Genomic DNA, 18,387 nt, shown 5'->3' with positions numbered 1-18,387 from the left:
ACCTCATGAGGGAGCAGACTGATTTTCTTTCTTGGGGACAACAGCCATGGCAGTGAGGAGGATGCAACAAACCAGCCTGAAGTAGCAATGCACTGAGACTCCCCTTTGGACTCTGGCAGAGTCCTGAAGACCCCAGAGGCTTTCTGTTGAGTTTGGGATCAACTTCAGACAAAAGGCTAGTCTTCCTAGTCTCCAGGTGTTGAGATTAACCTTCTTCAGAAGGGCACCATGAGCAGTCTGGGTGTCTTTACTGCATACAGTGCTGATCCCATGAATTACATTTTTAGTTTAAAAGTCTTTGTTTGAGAAACAGCTGTCTTCTATGCTTACCTGTGTTTTGTCCTAATTAAGTGAAGAACTTGGGTGCTCTATGGTGAACTTGCCACTGGCTGCCACAAGAGAGGACCCCCGAAGAGGCGATACAAGGACTCCCTAAAACATCTCAGCCTTGGCCACATTGATCTTCATCACTGGTCTACTCTGGCCTCCAGTCGGGAAGTCTGGAGACACACAATCCATAACGCTGCTGCTTCTTTAGAGAACGCACGCAGGATCACCATTGAAAAGACAACACAGAAAGAATCATGTCTTGCCGATACCATCCAAGGAGTCTTTCTGCTGTGCCTTTTGCAACCAGACTTGTCTATCTCACATTGGCCTCCTTAGCCACCAGTGCGCTTGTAGCAAATGTGGGTAGAGCCCTTCCCAAATCTTCATTCACGAAGCCTAGCCATGGTGAATTAACCTCTCTTTGACTTCACTGGTGCAGAACTAGGATGCTCATCTTTAGACCCAGATTTTTTCTGCCTTAGTGTTGGCTGGCCAAGCATTGACATGTGTCATGTCCTCTTTCCCCTTTAGTAAGTCCGTTTGTGGGCATGTTACACTTCTCAGGCTCCTTTGGAAAATAATAATAAAGATGCAATGCTCTTGGGCTTATCCTGAGTCTGAAGCTTATCACTGAGTGCCCTCCTCATCGTGTCTTCCAGCTCTCTGTGTGCATTTTGCCCAGCAGCTCTTCCAAGGCTGAGGATGCTGTTATAAAGGTCTCTCCTGAGCCACAGGGGATGTAGGTGAGCAGACTGTTCCCAGTCTGTGAGTTTTGCTTCTCTTATCAGCAGATGTTGGCAGTTTCCAAACGAGCAGCTGCAATAGCAGCTTCTGACTGGGCAGGAGCAGGAGGTTGCTGGGGAAGCAAAGGTTTGTGGATGGGTAGTTTTAAAGGTACAGGAGAGTTTTAGGGTTTTGGTGATCTGTAGCTAAGATATGCGATCATGGCTAAAGATAAAGAAACCCAAAACAAGCAGTGGGAGTTAGTGTTGAGGCTTGGGTTTCTAAAATTTGATGCCTTCACCTGTATAGTAACAGGTTGTATAATTTTTTTCCATGGAGATTTAGCTCCTGATGTCGGTCTACTTAAAGTAAGTAAAAACATCTTGATTCAGCAAGATTCGTAATCCTAGGATGAATATAAGGTGCAGTTTCACCTGAGTTAGAGAAGAGTCATAGTGTGTTTAAGTATTTTCAGAAATACCTTCTGGTATTGCACCTAGCTGGGTGCAAGTCACTTGGCCTCTTACACATCACAGTCCAAGCCTGCTGTGGGAGAGTTAATGAACATCCAGGGAAAGACATCCCTAACCATGACAGGGAAGGTTAAAGGTCTTTAAAGGCCTTTAAAGGTCTCTTCTAACTTCAACCAGTCTAGGACTCTGTGAATACTATCCCTGTTGGGACTCAGAAAACCCCCAAAAATCCACTTAGCAGTAATCAGGAAAAAAATTATTCAAATCCAGGATGTAATTACTGCTGATCTTGATACAAATTATATTTACATAGTAGTGATCCTGGTTCAAGCATAGCTTCTGCAAATCTGCCCTCACGCTTACTGAGATGTGCACCGCAGTACCTCTCTGCATTGCTGCCATAGCTGCCAGGTGGGTAACAGTGGGTGGCACAGCCCCACGCAAGACCTGCTGCCATGTTACCCTTTACCAGGCAATGCTGGTGTGGCCTCCTCATCCATGTCCATCCCATCGGGGACAAAGGCAGGAGGTTTCTGGCACAATTGAGTCTCTATGCTCTTTCCACAGACTTGGCTTTGTTAATGGATGACTTGTCTAACCACCACTTTTTAACCCCTCTCAGGATCATTATACGTTGATTTGTACATTGACTGTAGAGCTGCTTTGATTGCAGACATATTCCTGGAAAGCCAGAAGTCGGTTTCTTATTTCTACTTAATTTTTTTTGATGAAGCCACCAAGCTATCTCCTAACTGATGCAGGGCATGGCATGTGTTGAGGGCAGAATATTTGCACCTAGCAGCTTTTGTAGTGCAGATTCACTTTTTGTAGTGAAGACTCGAAAAAGTCCCAAGTTGGAGACATGGTGCAGAAAATAGACTTAAAGAAAAACTGGATGTTTCTCTTTTCTCAAAATGAGCAGGAAGAAGCTGCATATGACATTATACATTATTGTGTAAAGTAGTAACTGTTTTACAGGGCAAGCAGTGTTCCACACCTGTGGAAGCGCATGGTCCCTGTTACTCATACAGCTGCCTCGGGAACAGCAGGTGTGGTTGTGTGTGCTCTCGGGGTGATCCGTCACCAGCCTATGCTCAGTCTTGAGTATTCGAGAATCAACTTGCTGGGGAAAACTTGTGCTGGAAGCTTTCTTTCACAAGAGAAGAATCATTGCATGAATCACATCTTTTATTTCTGTAAACTTGTCCATAAATCATTTTTAGACAAAAAATAAATGGATATGATTTTATCTGAGGGAAAGACTTGTACAGCATATTAAGGTTAAAAAAAAAAACAAACAAGCTTCTTGCAAGTTGGCTGAAGTTTTGTATTACCTCTGGAAGTTGAATATGTTTGAGAAAGGTCTTAATGGGATCTGGAGGAATAAAAATGGAGCATATGTCTCTTCATACTTCTAGCTGTGGGCCTAGATTCTGTAGTTTTCCTGGGATCTTGCTTATGTGAATATGAGGTGTGGATTTAATTCCTAGGAGAAGAAAACATCATGAAAGCATGTGTATATCTGAAAATAGACACAAAAGTTCTGGTGGTGACATTTGCGCATAAACAAACATGCTCGTGTCTGTCGGAAGATGAAAGGGAGCTGAAAACGTGACCAAAACAATGTTGTGTTGCTGCTCTCTTCAAAGATCTATGTTCTGTGATAAACATGCTGCCAGAATTAAACTGTCTCATGAGTGAGCAGCTAGAATTATGATGAAATTATAGTCACTTCTTCAAAATAAAGACAAGTTGATACTTGAAACAACAGGGAACTTGTAGGAAGACTGAGCAAGGGGGAAAGTGATGTCATGTGAATGCTGTTGTGAATGATTTAAACTGCATTGCTGCATCTGCCAGACTTGCAGCCCTCAAGAAGTAATTCACTCTGCTTTTGCTGTGGTGGTTGTCCAGTTGCAAAACACTACAGGGTTTTCCATTTCCAATATCTTTTTCCTTTTTCCTGGGTAGAGAGGTGTAGTGCATAAAGCTCTTGCCCTCCCTGAGAGCTTGCACCAATGGAAATAAAATCAGATCTACTGCCTGTGCTAAGCAAGGGGCCAAGTTCTGGGTGACTTGCTTGGAGAAGGAGTAAGCACATAGTCCCTGTGGCTTGCAATATTTTCCACTGCACACATGAAAATGGTGTGGAACTCAGAGGACTCAAAATTAATTTCCTTACAGGCAAGGAAATCTCTGTTCCTCCCTGCAGAATGAAGTATTTTATATGCTGCATCACAGGTTAAAGATAGTATGTATGGTAAGCAGAAAGTTATTGCTCTATTTTGAGATGATGATTTATGACTTCTTTAAAAAGAAAATTGGTTCTATTTAAGCCAAATCTTTTTGACCAGCCAAATAAAAGCTTGGAGAAAGTTGATATGGAGTTGGCAGTGGAGGAACACGTTGCTACTGCAACATTTATTTGGAGTAAAGCGTAAGTGGCTTTTCATGTTTACTACTGTCCTAGAGTTCAGGAGCGCTGCAGAGGCACCAGCTTCAGCAGAACTATCTTGTGTGGTTGAGTTTTCTAGTAATAATGAGCAAGGTGTTTCTCAGATGTTTTACCAGTCTGAGATTAGTAATAACAGACTGATTTTTTTATTTTTTGAAGAGTAAATATACAATTTCAGCTAAAGCTGTCTGAATGTATTTAGTAACATGCCTAAAAAAAAAAAAAACACTTTTTTTGAAATGACACTTCTGAGACTAATTCAGTTGGCATAAGTACCCCTCCAGGTGACCAAATTGGAGCAGTTTTCCCAGAGGAGGTCTGGCCTGAAGAAACACTCATTCATTCTTGAGTGTGGGTCACATTCACATCAGCTGAAATCAAGCATGTGCTCTTTCTGGCTGAGGAGGCTTTCCTGAATCCTCTTCTGTTCTCCAGTAATTTGCCAAAAATGCTTCTCTTTGCACAATTCCATGCTTCAGTGTTTGTGGAAAAGTTGTTTCTTCAGCAGTGTTTAGGTAATTTTATTTTACCTAAGAATTACTGAAAAAAAAAAAAGAAATAAAAAACCACCTAAACAGAACAAATAGCTGTTTTGTTGACTCACAGCATGGTAGTATGAGAAATGACTTCATTATTAGTATGAAAAGTAGTAAAAGATACTATGACTGTGTTTAGGCAGAGGAAGACATTTAAATTTGTTTTAGACTTGCATTCTTTAGTGCCATAAAAATCTGATTGTAAGTACAATTAAATATGTTTTAATGTGCACTATGTGAAGCAGTCATGGAAAATTCCCAGTTTGAGCTTGTGCAGGCATACTGTGAAGTCCATATACTCTGAGTTTTGTTTGGGGTTTTTCTTCTGCTTTTAGGGTTTGGGTTTTTTTTATTATTATTTAAGGAAAAGGGCCTCTCTCTCTGGGAATTGAAGAATCATTAATACTCCATTTTGAGTGCTTTTTAATTTAGTCACCCTTTTAATTTGACTTGAAATTATTGTGCAGTCACATTCTTTACAGATAATTTAAAGCATCCTTGTGATGGAAAGCCTGCAACATCCTCCCAGGTCTCACAGACTGGGGAACTGTACCACACTGTGGGAAGCAGATGTTTATGGAATTGTCTGGGCTGATGTTTACAGAAGAGTTGGTTGATGTAATTCATTGCTGAGTAAAATGAACTGCCCTGCAAAGGTTCGTGCTGCTCAGTAGACACACTTTCAGAGCTAACTAAGAGAAAGTCATGGTTCCCTGGGCTTTAGGGTCAATGAGGATTGCTTGTGAAAACCTGCTGTCCACTGTCTTGATTCATAGCTTCCAAGCATACCTTTTGGGTGGCAGGGTGTGGAGGGGGGGAAGCTGGGAAATACAGAGCAGGGATATGTAAATCTTCTGAAGCAGTTTCCTTATGGGAGAAAAGCTTGCTTTTGTCAGACTTAAAGTTGTTGTATGATCTGTGTACGTTGTCTATCTGTTGCCTGATAGAGGTATCTTTCTACAACTGCCTGTAAGGAGGTTGTAGCCAGGTGGGGGTTGGTCTCTTCTCACAAGAAACAAGCTATAGGACAAGAGGAAACAGCCTCAAGTTGTGCCAGGGAGGTGATTGAGTCACCGTCCCTGGAGGTACTTAAAATACATGTAGACGTGGCACTTAGGGACATGGTTTATTGCTCAATTATTTTAGAGGTCTTTTCCTAAATGATTCTGTCTTAGTCTGTGGGTAATCTGAGGTATTGGGTGAAATATTGAAATATGTCTACCTCTTGAAGACAAGGTGCCTAGAGTGGAAAGAGAAGCTTGCTTTTGGCTATGCTTTTGCTAGCAGCACGATCCCTTGCCTGTTGGCACATGCTGAACTCTCCACAAAGATACTTCACACACAAACACGTCACACCTCTGCTGCCATTTCATTACTTTCACCACACTTAAAGTCTGCTCAGTTTCACCTTTCAACGGTGATAGAACGGTCTGGTTTGGAGCAAGCCTTAAAGATCAGGTAGTTCCAATCTCCCCTCCGCGCATCCCCCTTGCCCCCCCTCCCCTGGACAGGTACACCTTCCACTAGACCATGTTGCTCAAAGTCCCATCCAACCCAGCCTTGAACACTTTCAGGGATGGGGCATCCACAGCTTCTCTGGACAACCTGTTCCAGTGTCTCACCACCCTCACAATGAAGAATTTTTTTCTTATCTAATCTAAACCTGCCCTCTCTCAGTTTAAAGCCATTCCTCCTTGTCCTTTCTCTATATGCCCTTGTAAAAAGTCCCTCTCCAGCTTTCCTGTAGGCCTCCTTTAGGTACTAGAAAACCACAAAATGGTCTCCTCAGAGTCTTCTCTTCTCCATCCTAAACAACCCCAACTCAGTCTGTCTTCATAGGAGAGTTGTTCCATCCCCCCGATCATCTTCGTGGCTCTCCTCTGTCTCATATATCTCTGTCTCAAAGCAGCTGTGTTCCTGACATGTCTTCCTCTGGTCTCGCATCTGTTTTTCTAATCTGGGGAAGCACAGCTTTCCACAGCTGGCACTTGCAGGTTCTTCCAGGCTGGGGGAGATGTGACTATCAGTCACAGCTGGCAGGTCTTTGTGTGAAGGAAGCAGGATCTCCTCTGTGGTTCAGTTTGGCATCTCGACCCGGGTAGGTCAAGTCAATTAGCAAAGAGTGATCTGATCTGATTTCAGACCTGATCCTGGAGAAGTGTGGAGAAAAAAAACTTCTCCCTCTCTGCTGCAGTGATGCTTCATTGCTAACTTGAGCTAATTCCCTTGACTAATGGGAAGAGCTGACATGCAAGGGGTTCCCACCTTGATATATGAATGATGCACCTCTGGGAGATAACAGTGTCAAGATCACTTGGCTGAGGAGGTCCTTTGCCTGCTGAGAGGCATTCAGCTGTTCAACACTGGTTTTAATATGCTTTTGCACACTGGACACAGTAAACTAGAAGAGAGTCTCAACCCAGATGCATTTCCTTGTACTTCATGTACATTTATCTCTGGGATAAATACCTGTTTGTCAGGTGATAATGCTTTAAATTACTTCTGTTTGGTTAAGCTCTTCTAATGGCTTTGTGCCTTAGTTTTGGATTAAATCTTCTACAACTTGCTGCACAGTAAAACATGCATGTGTGCTAAAGAAAAAAATTACAGAAACAACTTCTCTGTGTTTCTGCCTCTTCTACTCCTGCCACTAGTACTAGGTTGAGGTAGCCAGTTTTCCTTTTGACAATTATCAGCTTTTGTAAATATGCATTGAAGAAAGAAAAAAAAAATCCGTGCCAGAGTCATACAGTAAATGTCCATCCCTGTCATGAAAACAAGGATGCAGAATGGGAATGTGTCAAATCTCTAGGTGTGCCTGCAGATGAGGAAACATGCCGCACCTTTCTGTTGAAAAGTGGAGTGCAGATTTTAAGCTTCTTTGGAAAGGTGCTGCAAGCCATGAGCAAAGGTGTGTCACTGCACATCCAAGGAACCTGTGAGCTGCTTTGTATGACCTGCCTCAGGAGTTTGTCTATAGATGTGAAATGGAACAATATGAAATTACAGAGTTCAGTCCAGCATATGGTGTGCAAATCTATGGCAGGAGGAGAGAGGGTTTGCTGATATGAAATACGTGCTTTGTTTTTATGTTTCCTACTAAAAGTGTTTACTCCTGACAGTTTAGTGGTGAATAAACTTCAAAGGAGTAAATTTTTTCTATGTCATGTATAGGAAAAATGCCAATAAAAGAAATAATGACTTGCTATAATGACTTGGATGACTTGCCCTGTAGATGCTTCATTTTATAGATTCTCAAATGCAGAAAAATCAAAACAGATATGCTTATAAGAGTAGCGTTACTAGAAGGAAATGTATCTGGTCAGGGAGAAGTGGAGTAAGCAAAAAAGCAGGAGATTGTTTTTCAGAGGGTTGTGACCTTGAGTGGCTGAGTATAATGAATTCAGTGTTTCAGGCTGGCTTTTTACCTTGCAACTGCTGCATACCATTGGTATTCATGAGCAGTGACAAGGCTCTTTAGTGGGAAGCCTTGCAAAGCATCACTCTGTATCTGAGAAAAGTTTAAAGTTGATAAAATGCAAAAGTGTTTGAAGTGCTTGCTGGAAACACTGCCTTTTATCTGAATTCCATGGATTTCTAATTTTACCCAATATATAAACTTTATTGCCAAATTTTCCTTTGATACAGATCCCAAACTGTCTTTTTTATGAAATTGCACCTTCTGTCTGTATTACAGTGGTGTAAAATGGCACCTGTGCAGCTGACTTTGGTATCACATTGCCCCTGGGAAAGCGGAGATTAGCCCTGATTGACAATCTTCTGCTCACATTGTGCAACAGCTGAGAAAGAGACTGGACTGGTATTAAATTTCTCTTCTACTACTGCCACCCAATCTTCTTTGTACAAAAATTGGTATTTTATGGGTCTGGGGTACTACATATTCATGGAGGGGTTTACATGTTCATCGGGGGGTCAGCCTATCACAATTGGGGGTTTTACAGAGATGAGGTAAAGGGGAAACCCAGATTTACAAATTTTGGGGTCTTAACACACACCATAGAGGAAAACCCACTTTATCTTAGGGGAATTACATAGAGGGAACAGGTAACACAAAAGAAGAGATAAAACACAATAGGTCTTCTGCAGATGCTTGATAGCATCAGGGTATGGTCTCTCTGGCTTAGGCAGGGCACTCCACATCGGTGATGTCCCATTTGCTTCTTAAACTGAAGTTTTTTCCCCAGCTCTCCTAGCCCAAGGCCTTTTGTTGAGACCACTCAAATTCCTTTCTGCAAATATATGAATTTGGGATCCAGCAGAAGAAAGGACACTCTTCAGGACTGTAGAGAGGTGCAATAATTTCACAGAGTCCTGTTAGTATCCTTTTTTCAACTGCCGTGAATGCAAATGAATTCTAAAATAAATGGAAAGTGGAATAAACTCTTTTTCTCCTATTGTGTAGACTTGTGTGTCTCTTTACAGGTCTGCTGGGAAATCCGAGGGTCACCCTTTAGCTCTTTCCCGTCACTCCCTTCCTTCTGAAAATTGAGAATATCTATTTGAACAGTGTATACCCAGATTATTCTTAGGTGCTTACTTCTGTCATGTTGGTTGAAGCTCCCATAAGTCCAGGAAATGTTTGCGCTTTTCTGTGTAGAACTACAATACCTGTTACTTAGTGGGTTGTGAGTGCCGTTCATATACTGTTGGGATTTAATTAAAACACTGTTGCCTGCTCGCTTTTGTTTTTTAAGATGTGCATTTCATTGCTGTATGCAAGGCAGTGAGCTGCATAGAGTCAGAGGGCAAAAGGCATCAGATATTACGCACCATAAAAAGCACAAAATCTTTCCCGTGGGGAGGCTGGTCATGCATGTGCTGTATGAGGAGCTAAGACTGAGCTCAGGCAATGCTTACCAGGCACAGCAGCGTACCTCTGCATCCCCCATGCTCCCTGTATGTGTGGGCTGTGTTTGCCAGCCTTTCTGCCTCAGGTGCATGGGAATAAGCCAGTGCTCTGCCCTGTAATGATAAAGTGTGCCATTAGGTTTTACTTAACTGGTTATGTTTTCATCAGGTGATCTCCAGACAGGCAATTTGGAGTTGCTCAGTGATTATTGTGGTTTGCAGTGTACAAATTAGTGTGGGAAGTTGCTAACATTAGCCTTCCAGCTTAGGACTTCAGTGGCAGCATCAGCTTTTTCTATGTTCACCCGAAGCACAAAAGGTAAGAAGGGAGAGCACAGAAGGGTACTGTGTTGCCGGCCACTCATTGGGGCGAATTTGCTCTGGCAAAGGATCATCCCATCATCCCATTTTCCTAGAAACCAGGATGCATAGGTGGGCTTCAGACAAAGAGGGGTGTGATTCCCCAAAGCAATTTGCTTACCTCCTGGATTTTTAGTATTAATTTTTATTTATTTAATTTTTAAGGATATTTGTGTCCTGGGAATGTAGTACTGGTTCCCCACCACCTCAAATTGTTTCATAACCCGTGTTGGACTTGTTCTGTATGATACTGCAACTCTGATAACGTCTGCCCAAGCTTCCCAAATGAGCCTCAGTGGTGCTGCTACCCAGTTGCTGCAGTCACTTGCTGCAGGCCAGAAAACCACGTTTTCTTGGCTGGGTGTAGACATGACACGTTTTATTCTTCAAAAAGCTTCTCTAGGCTCCTCTTTCTGCCCTTGAGCTGTGGTGTGCTGCCTTGTGCCCGCCCTGGGGGACCACACATGCATGGAGCAGGCTGCTGGGCTGCGGAGCTGTCTTAGCTGTTGGAGCTGGTGTTGCGAAGAGGTGCTTGTCCAGAATCCAGTGCAGCCCAAACCCCTCAACTCCTTGTGGTTAAAGTGTAACTGGGTTTTGTTCCTCAGCGTGGGGTCAGATCACACAGATGGGCCTTCAGAAAGGCAAGGCTGAAACAGGTGTTGAAAATGCTACTGAATAGGTCCAACAGCACATCCTAATTTACCAACTGTCCAGTGTTTGTCATCTGTTCCTCCTGGTTTCTTCATTCAATTAGGTATTAAACATAGTAAGTCCTTACTCTACAGATGTTTACCCATATAGAGGGTCCTATTGACGTCTGTAGGACATGGTAGTTTTGCAAAAGTTAGCAAAGGGTTCTGATGTTTGTAGGGTAAAACCAATATAACTTGCCAAAATTATATTGATTAAAAAAAACAACAAAGAACAAACAAACAAACAAACAAAACCCCACAAAGCCAAACTGAAGCATGAACTAGTAGCATAAAGAAATAATTCAGTGCAATTACATACTTTTAATACTTGTGTCCCTGTGACGAGAGAGAGATTTGAAACGATCATATTGTGAGAGCAAAGCTGCAAAGTGAAATGAAGCCTACTGAATCATCTATTGTAAATTCAATGTGAAGGGATCAATACAACTTAGGAAAAGAGGTTATGAGCTGGCATATAAAATTCTCCTATTTTCAGTGATCAGTATTTCTATTAATAAAATAAATGAATGAAAGAACTGTGGGTGACTGGTCCATTATTCTCTTTTCTCACTCCTTTTCACACTTAGCCTTGGAATAAAGTCATGCTAAGTCTCACCGCACCAAAGCAGAAACTGAGTCTCTCCAAAATCCTGAGTTTTAATTTCAAGCAAATACGGAGCTTGGAAGAAGAGGGGGGGGGAAAGCAGGAAAAAGCTCAGGCAGGAGAGGCAAGAAGAAGGTGGAAGAAAATTCTTGGGTGTTTTACAAAACTTGTGAAAAGTTGTTTTGAGACCATTAGCAACCTGTGGCAGATGATTTAATTTGGTACCTGGGAGTTTTTAAGGGCAAAGCTTCTGAAGAAGAGTGAAGTTGTGTGGCTGAGCCCCAGTAAAGAGAGTAGTGAAGAAGATATTTCTACCATCACTTCACTTCTTCGGTTTTTGAAACCCTAGTCCCAAGAGGATCGTTTAAGGAGGTAGTGAGAAGAGAGTGCTAGCAGGACTTCACATATGAGGATTTAGAAATCCTTCTTCCCCTTGATGTGAGTTTATAAGCATGTCATGTAGCATAAGCAAAACATTGCCAAACTGGAAGCTTTTGGACTGGGTACTGCCAGGCATAACCAAGCATGGTGGATGAGCTACAGGCACTTTGGCAGGATGTCATCTTTTTCCCTGAGTCAGTGATAGAGATGCACAGCAGTGTAACAGCTGACTAGACAATATGGAAAAGAGTACGTTAGCAGAAGCTAGCAGTGATTTAAATTGGCTTGTTTGGGCAGTTGTGCTGGGATGACTACTCTTGCTGTATTGCTGTAGGCTTCAGTGAACGGTTTTTAGTGGAGGATCTCTCTTCCCCTGCTGCTTTTTTGCACACTGTCCTTCCTCGATTCTGTCTTCCTTAAAATACCTGTTGACATTAAAATATATCAATACAGATTTGTGATTAAGTTCACTTGATTTTAAGGAATTTAAGTTTTGTAGGTTTTTATGGTTCCGTGTTTGGTTTTATTGAGTTTTTTGTTTTGTTTTGTTTGTGTTTTTTCACATTTGTAGTCATGACTGCAACTAATTAAAAAATGTGTTTTTGAAAAAAATATGAGTGCTTGGCAAAACTGTGCTGTCATCAAAGACAGAACTGCCACTCCTGTTGAAATCTGAGGAGGCAGAGTTAGGGCTTGTTGGTTCTCAGGGTAAATTTTAAGGGTTTTTTTCCGAATATTGTATATTCCTCTTTAGGAGCTCAAATAAGGGGAGAGAATTGCATTCTACTTTTAAGATGACCATGAATATACCAGGAAGTCTATCATTTGCCTGGCCACTGTTCCCCGCCGCTCCAATATAGATGCTGAGGGAAAGATGTACGGTGGCCCTGAGCTCTTTTCCCAAACGTTCCCTACATCTCATTGCTATCATCAGTACCTGTCCCATCTTCCTTCTCCTCACCCTCATGTTGTCTTTTTGAATTACTTATCTTCCTTACTGAGTTTTAGCAGATTAAAATCCTGCCTACTCCTTCCAAGCTAAGGTGGAGGGAGAAGAGTGGTGGAGGCAGTGCCATATGCCAGGCAAGTCTATGATACCTGCTGATGATCTTGATGATAATGTAGAGTGGGACTTGAAACTGTGGATCCAGTAGATAAAGTTGCTGTATGTGTTCCTGCTTCCCTGATTTCTCATTTTTGCAGTTTTATTTATGGTTGGTTGCCAAGTAGTACTTGGAGCAATGATTTTTAATGTTGTAATTAATCAGAAATGTCATTGTCTCAACTGCACAGAAACTGGTATTTATTTACCTAAATTTGCAGGCATGAAAAACCTGTTGTCTTCTAGCAGCCTATCTAACTTGACCACAACTGATAATGACAATAGGCTTTCCAAACTCCTGCATTGTCATGTTTTTGCAGTTGTGCCGGTATAGGTTAGGCAGTCTTGAAAGTGAAAAAAAGTATTTTGCAAAACTTGTCAAAATAAGTGAATCTCTTATGAAAGCCATGACTCAGGCTGTAGGAATACCAGTAACTCTCTCCCCCTCCCCAAAACTGATGGTATCTTCTTGCTGGATTTGCTTTTGAGTGCATGATAAGCTGCTGTTTCCTATCTGTGTGGCAATCTGTTGTCCTCAGGAGCTGTCAATCACATCTTCAGAGCTCTAGCAGAGAAGTAAGATTGCTTTTTGATGGAATTGCTTTTTGGCTTTTGAGTGAGATCTGTTAGTGATGGGTGCCTTCACATTCAACAGCAGATGAGGAGGAGCATGCTCTTCCACCTGCTTATGTTCAGGGTAATGTCTGTGTGCTGTTTGTGTTGGGCATAATTGGAAGACAGTTTCTTTTTTTTGCTGTTGTTTGGGGTTTTTTTTAAATGTATATAAAAAATACTATCTTATATGAAGTAGTGGCCTTGTAAGAACTGCTGATGCCTTCAATGGGCTGAGGAAGGTACAAATTTATTCTGGTTCCCTTTAAAGTCAGTAATAATATATATTTTAATCCAGTTTCTTGTTTTTAAAGTCATATACCATTACTGGTGCTGCGCTATCTCCAGTTACTGAAACAGAAGGAGATGGAGCCTGTTCAAGGTTAATCGGCAGCTGTTGCACAGACCTCAGGAGTGGGAGAGCTGGTGCTTTGATCTGATATTGGAGTTTGACAGATAACAGAAACATCTAATTTTCAAGGAGATTTTGTTCTGCAGGAAACCAGTCTCCCCCTAAACTGACCTTATATCCCCTGGAAACATCTTCATGGCTTTGTTGTGCTTTAAAACAGGAAAGCAAAGTAGTGCTGTTCAAGAGGCAGAACTAAATTTGTTGAGAGAAAGGTGTTAGTATTTTACCCCTGTGTTTTCTGAGGAAATTGTGAATAGTGCTGTAGGGGTTTAAAAATTAATTTTACCCCATTCAGCTGGATTAAGTATGTGCCTAGATTTATGTAGGTAATCAGTACACGAAATTGAGTTTAAAGTACTGAAACTTAGATTGCGTTCTCAAATACCTTCTAAAGTTGAGCTCTCTCTCACTATCTACAGAGTTTGAATAGTCCTCTGTAACTCTGTCCATCCCTTCTCACCCTATCCTGAATAAAACCTGCCAATTCCTGACTGTTGGGGGAGGGGAGGTAGCCTGGCTGGTGAGGAACGGAGCCAATTGGTGTCACTGTCTTGAAGCAATTTCTGGAGTATTTGTTTATTTCCCTTTTGTGTGTCGTGTGGCAGTAGTAAGCACAGGCTTTTATGGTAGTTTCCATATTCAGCTACTGCTGACCTCCAGCTGTTGTGAAAGCCTTTTGTCATGGAGGAAAGCTGCACCAGGGAAGCCAGGCAGTGCAAAGGAGGGCATCTAGACCAATACTCTGAATTAAAGAGCAATACATCAGACAATGGCCATTACTGCTTGTTTCCCTGGACTTATATATGGAAGAATAGGTCTGGTCTTCTACTCAAGAGGATGAATGCTTTATACTTGAGTTGAAGTCAGTGGGGGATATCCAGCTTCCAGTGAATTTTCCACTGAGTTTCCACTTAGTAGTTTGGCCAGGCACTTGGCATGTTAAGGTTTTCAGGTACCTAAACTTAAGTGTTTTCAGTAGTTCTAAGGCAACAATGAAGGGTGAGTTTTCAGAACAAAAACTGTTTATTAATATAAAATTAGCAGTTATGGGTTTTTTTCTGGATGGCTTCTTTCTTTCTGTGACCCCTCCTTGATCGTCATCTGTCTGTGAATTAGGAAGGAGAAAGAACGAAAATAAATGTGGTTTTGGTTATCTTTTGTATTAAAAAGCTATGTCCAGCTTGACCTAGTTAATAGCTTCTCTTCCTGTCTCTCAAACTTTGTATTCAGAGCCAAGCTACTGAGGTGCATAAACAAAACATATTGACTATTGTTCCTTTTACTTTGCCAAGCCCTAATAGTGACGTGCTTTTTGAATGCAGATGCAGCATAACCTACATTTATTGCTCTTAATTTAAAGCAGTTTTAACTGTTTTGAATCAACTGCATTGAGGATCTCACATTATAAGGTATGATATGTGATTTTCAGTGTATCTATGTCCAGTAGAAAGTAAAAAAGGAAAGGATTTTTATTATCTCTAAGAACAGATAGACAAGGAAGGTAGGAAGTAGCGTTTGCACATTCACCAGCAAAATCTACGAGGTAGAGGGACTCAGAACTTCTCCAGGTGGTCTTACAGCTGTGAGATTTGCAAAGCTATTTCCTTTCCCTTTTGCAGTCAGGAGAAACGTATTTGCTGCGGAAATGATGGCATACAGCCCTTCTTCTCCAAACACTATTTCAAGTATTTTTACAACCTTGCTTCATGGAAATAAAAAACATTGGGCTGTAGTTAGTGCTCCATGGCTTTCTTTGCTCACTTGCCACAGAAGGATGGCTTGTCGGGGAGCTCTGGAGTAACCCGAGTCACCAGGCTTCTCCCTGCAAAAGAGGATGAGATCAATGTAATGTGCTGCCATGTGTGTTGAGGAGAGTCCTTCCTTAGATGGTCCTGTATTCTGAGTCTTGTCCATAAATTAACTACTGGTGAAGATTTTGTTACTGGTGCATGCACCACAGAGGGATGGCTGCTGGATCAGTGGCTGTAACTTGCATAGCTGGTGAGGTATCTCCTGCCAATATCTTTTTGTTTTGCCACCCCCCCAGAGGGAAAGGCCCATGGACAGACACCCCATTGTAGAGCTACCTTGCCAGGGAACATGTATTTGCATTCCAGAGGGCTCCGGCTTTGTGAACTGGATTGTTCCAGCTTCCCCTGAATAGCAGCTATTGACCCCTAACAATGTACATTTGTTTAAATCAACCCTTTTCCCTGCTTTAAAATCTTATTATAGGACTAACCCAACCAAGTGAAGGCTTCTGTGTGGGCCCCTTCTTTTCCCCTTCATAGGCATAAAAAAAATTTGCAACATTAAGTATTTAATTTCAAGATGGAAAACATTCTCCTCCTTGTGAAAGACTATTTTGAATGCTGAGGTTTTGACAAATTTTGTTGCGGCTTAATATTTATAAGCTTTTCATTACCCTTGAAAGCATAAACTTCATGTTACTCGAGCTCTGAGATGCTGGCAAATAATAAACCAGTGGAATAATGGGGTTTGTTGTCCTGAAGGACTTGAAGAACTTGACTGCATTTTGATAAATAGGCTTTTTTGCTGTTTATCCATTTAGATAGATTGAGCTCACCTAGGATGAGAAGGTGGAGACTGGCTGATAAAGACATTTAGTGCCCAGCAGCAGGCTGGCAAAAGCATTTCTCTGTGTGATGGGAAGACTGGGACTGAATTCTCTTTGCTGCTTGGGGTGACAGTAATACGTGCATCCCCCCCTTAAGCCATCATGTCTCCAGAGCTTGATGGTGATAGTAGCCACCATCATTAAACCCATTACAATTTGTGAACAAAACTGGCTATTTACTGTGGGGGAAAAGCTTTGCTGTGCCTTGCTTCTGTGGGATTATTAGGTTGAGGCAAAAAAGACCAGTGAAGTAAAAATTTTCTGTGATCTGAACAATCTTGTAGTTCTTCCATTTTGTGCCAGAATAATCCCACTAATAAAAGCAAAATATTCAAACATGAAACAGAGGTTGTCAGATAGAATGAGATTGTTTGATGGGCTGAAGATTCTTTCTTCTGGTGTCCCGTGTTAACTCAGGAGTATTGCATCTCATGAAGTTTCTATAGGCATCACTGTTGGACATGTTAGTAAAGGGTTGCCAGCAGGTTGAAGGAGGCGATCCTACTCCTTTGCTCAGCTCTGGTGAGGCCACACCTGGAATGCTGTGTCCAGTTGTGGGCTCCCCAGCGTAGGAGAGATATGGACATACTGAATAGGGCCCAACAAAGGACCAGAAAGACAATGAAGGGACATGAACATTATTGTGTGTCTCAGTGCTGTTGTTGTCCCATCATAGAAAGAAGAATAATGTTTATTCAGCATTATCTAAAGCATATGTAACTTGTAATGTGGCTGAAGTCCATGGTAGATTCACAGGCCACTTGCCTTAAATATGCAATAAAAATAAAAAGCTGTGTTTGTCTTGATTGTTAATCAGGACTCTGTCCCCCCCCCCCCGCCTTAACAAGGCTGTAGGTCTAGTTTCTGTGTTTAGAAATTCAGGCAAGGACAGCCTTTGGATGCTAGCATGCAAAATTATTTTACTTGGGTTTTTTTGGTGATTGTACACCCAAAGTCACAACCTTATGATTATCAGGCTATATCCCAGCACTTTTTCACCACCCATTTACTTTTTCTTTAGGAGATAATTTGACTTCTCTGGTGAAAAAAAATCTCTGTTCTCTGAATGCCAATAAAATATTGTCATTCTGATATGGAGCCAGCTGTCTGTAGAGAATGGGAGTATAGTTTGGGTTGGAGATCAGACCATGGGTTGCTGCTGCTCAATGTTTTCATACCAGTTAAGAACTTCTCCTACGCGGGAGCAGCTTGAGTGGCTTTTTCTGCAGCTGCAGCATGAGCTGTGGTCCTCCTATCTTGTTCTCAGTGCTGGATATTTCTGTTTTCCTAATGCTGCATCTACCAGCCAGGTGGTAGATGCAACATTAAGCTCTGCCTGCTGTACTAGACTGATTTGGGTGTCTCACTGATAGTGTTTCCAATGCCTCCTCACGTCCAAAAAGCAAATATCAGTTCTTTTGTAATCCTGCTTGCTACCAGTTGGGTTTTTTTAATCCTCTGCATTGTAGTGCAGGCAAGAGAGGAGAACCCTGTAAAGGGCAAAGTAGTTTTTAGAAAAGAGGTGAAAGATGGCAGTGCTGTGAGTGCCTGACAGAGGCTGAAAATAAACAGGGAGGGAGCCAGCTGGCTTCGGGGAAGATCTTTTAAATTGTGTGTAAATTCAACACCGCTCTGTAATTTTACGTGTGCTAACATGAGGCACATGACTAAGAGAATCAGAGAATTGGCTCCAGCTGCTCTTGCTGGCATTGAGGAACTTGTACAAAAAAAAAAAAGACACTTCAGTGTAGTTCTTCTGTATTTACTGATTGAGCAGAAACCAACTTGCTAAAAGATTATTTTATTTTATTTCTTTCACTTGTTTATTTGGATTTTGCTCTCACTTTCTCTCCTATTATTTGATAAGTATTTCCAAAGGAAAATATTGAGTGAAATTATTTTTCCAGTTTTCTGTTATGTCATCTATAATTGTCTTTTGTTTATTGCAGGGGTCTCGGGTCTGGCTGCGAGAAAATAATCAGCATTATCCCAGTACTGTTCATTCGTGTGCAGAAGGAGTTGTCGTATTCAGGACAGATTATGGTCAGGTATGGACACTGCTCCTCTATGTTTTGTCCTTTTTGCCTTTCCTGTAACAAGCTTTTCAGAGAATCACAGAATTGGTCAGGTTGGAAGGGGCACCGTGGGTCATCGGGTCCAAACTCTCTGCTCAAGCAGGGTCTTCCTAGAGCATGTGGCA

General features: G+C 41.8%; 1 protein-coding gene across 1 annotated transcript in view; it reads left to right on the top strand.

Moving 5' to 3' along the window:
* MYO10 (myosin X) overlaps positions 1–18,387 on the top strand; it is a 163,772-nt gene that overhangs the window by 14,136 nt on the left and 131,249 nt on the right. Inside the window, exon 2 of the mRNA XM_027681799.1 lies at positions 18,137–18,235. Within this exon, the coding sequence (XP_027537600.1) occupies positions 18,137–18,235 (99 nt within the window). The remainder of the gene's footprint in view (positions 1–18,136; positions 18,236–18,387) is intronic.

Source organism: Neopelma chrysocephalum, unplaced genomic scaffold, assembly GCF_003984885.1.
Source record: "Neopelma chrysocephalum unplaced genomic scaffold, ASM398488v2 Primary Assembly neopelma1_22b, whole genome shotgun sequence".
NCBI classification, from domain to species: domain Eukaryota; kingdom Metazoa; phylum Chordata; class Aves; order Passeriformes; family Pipridae; genus Neopelma; species Neopelma chrysocephalum.
Note: the sequence above shows the minus strand (reverse complement) of the source record. Positions and strands in the feature narration are given on the sequence as shown.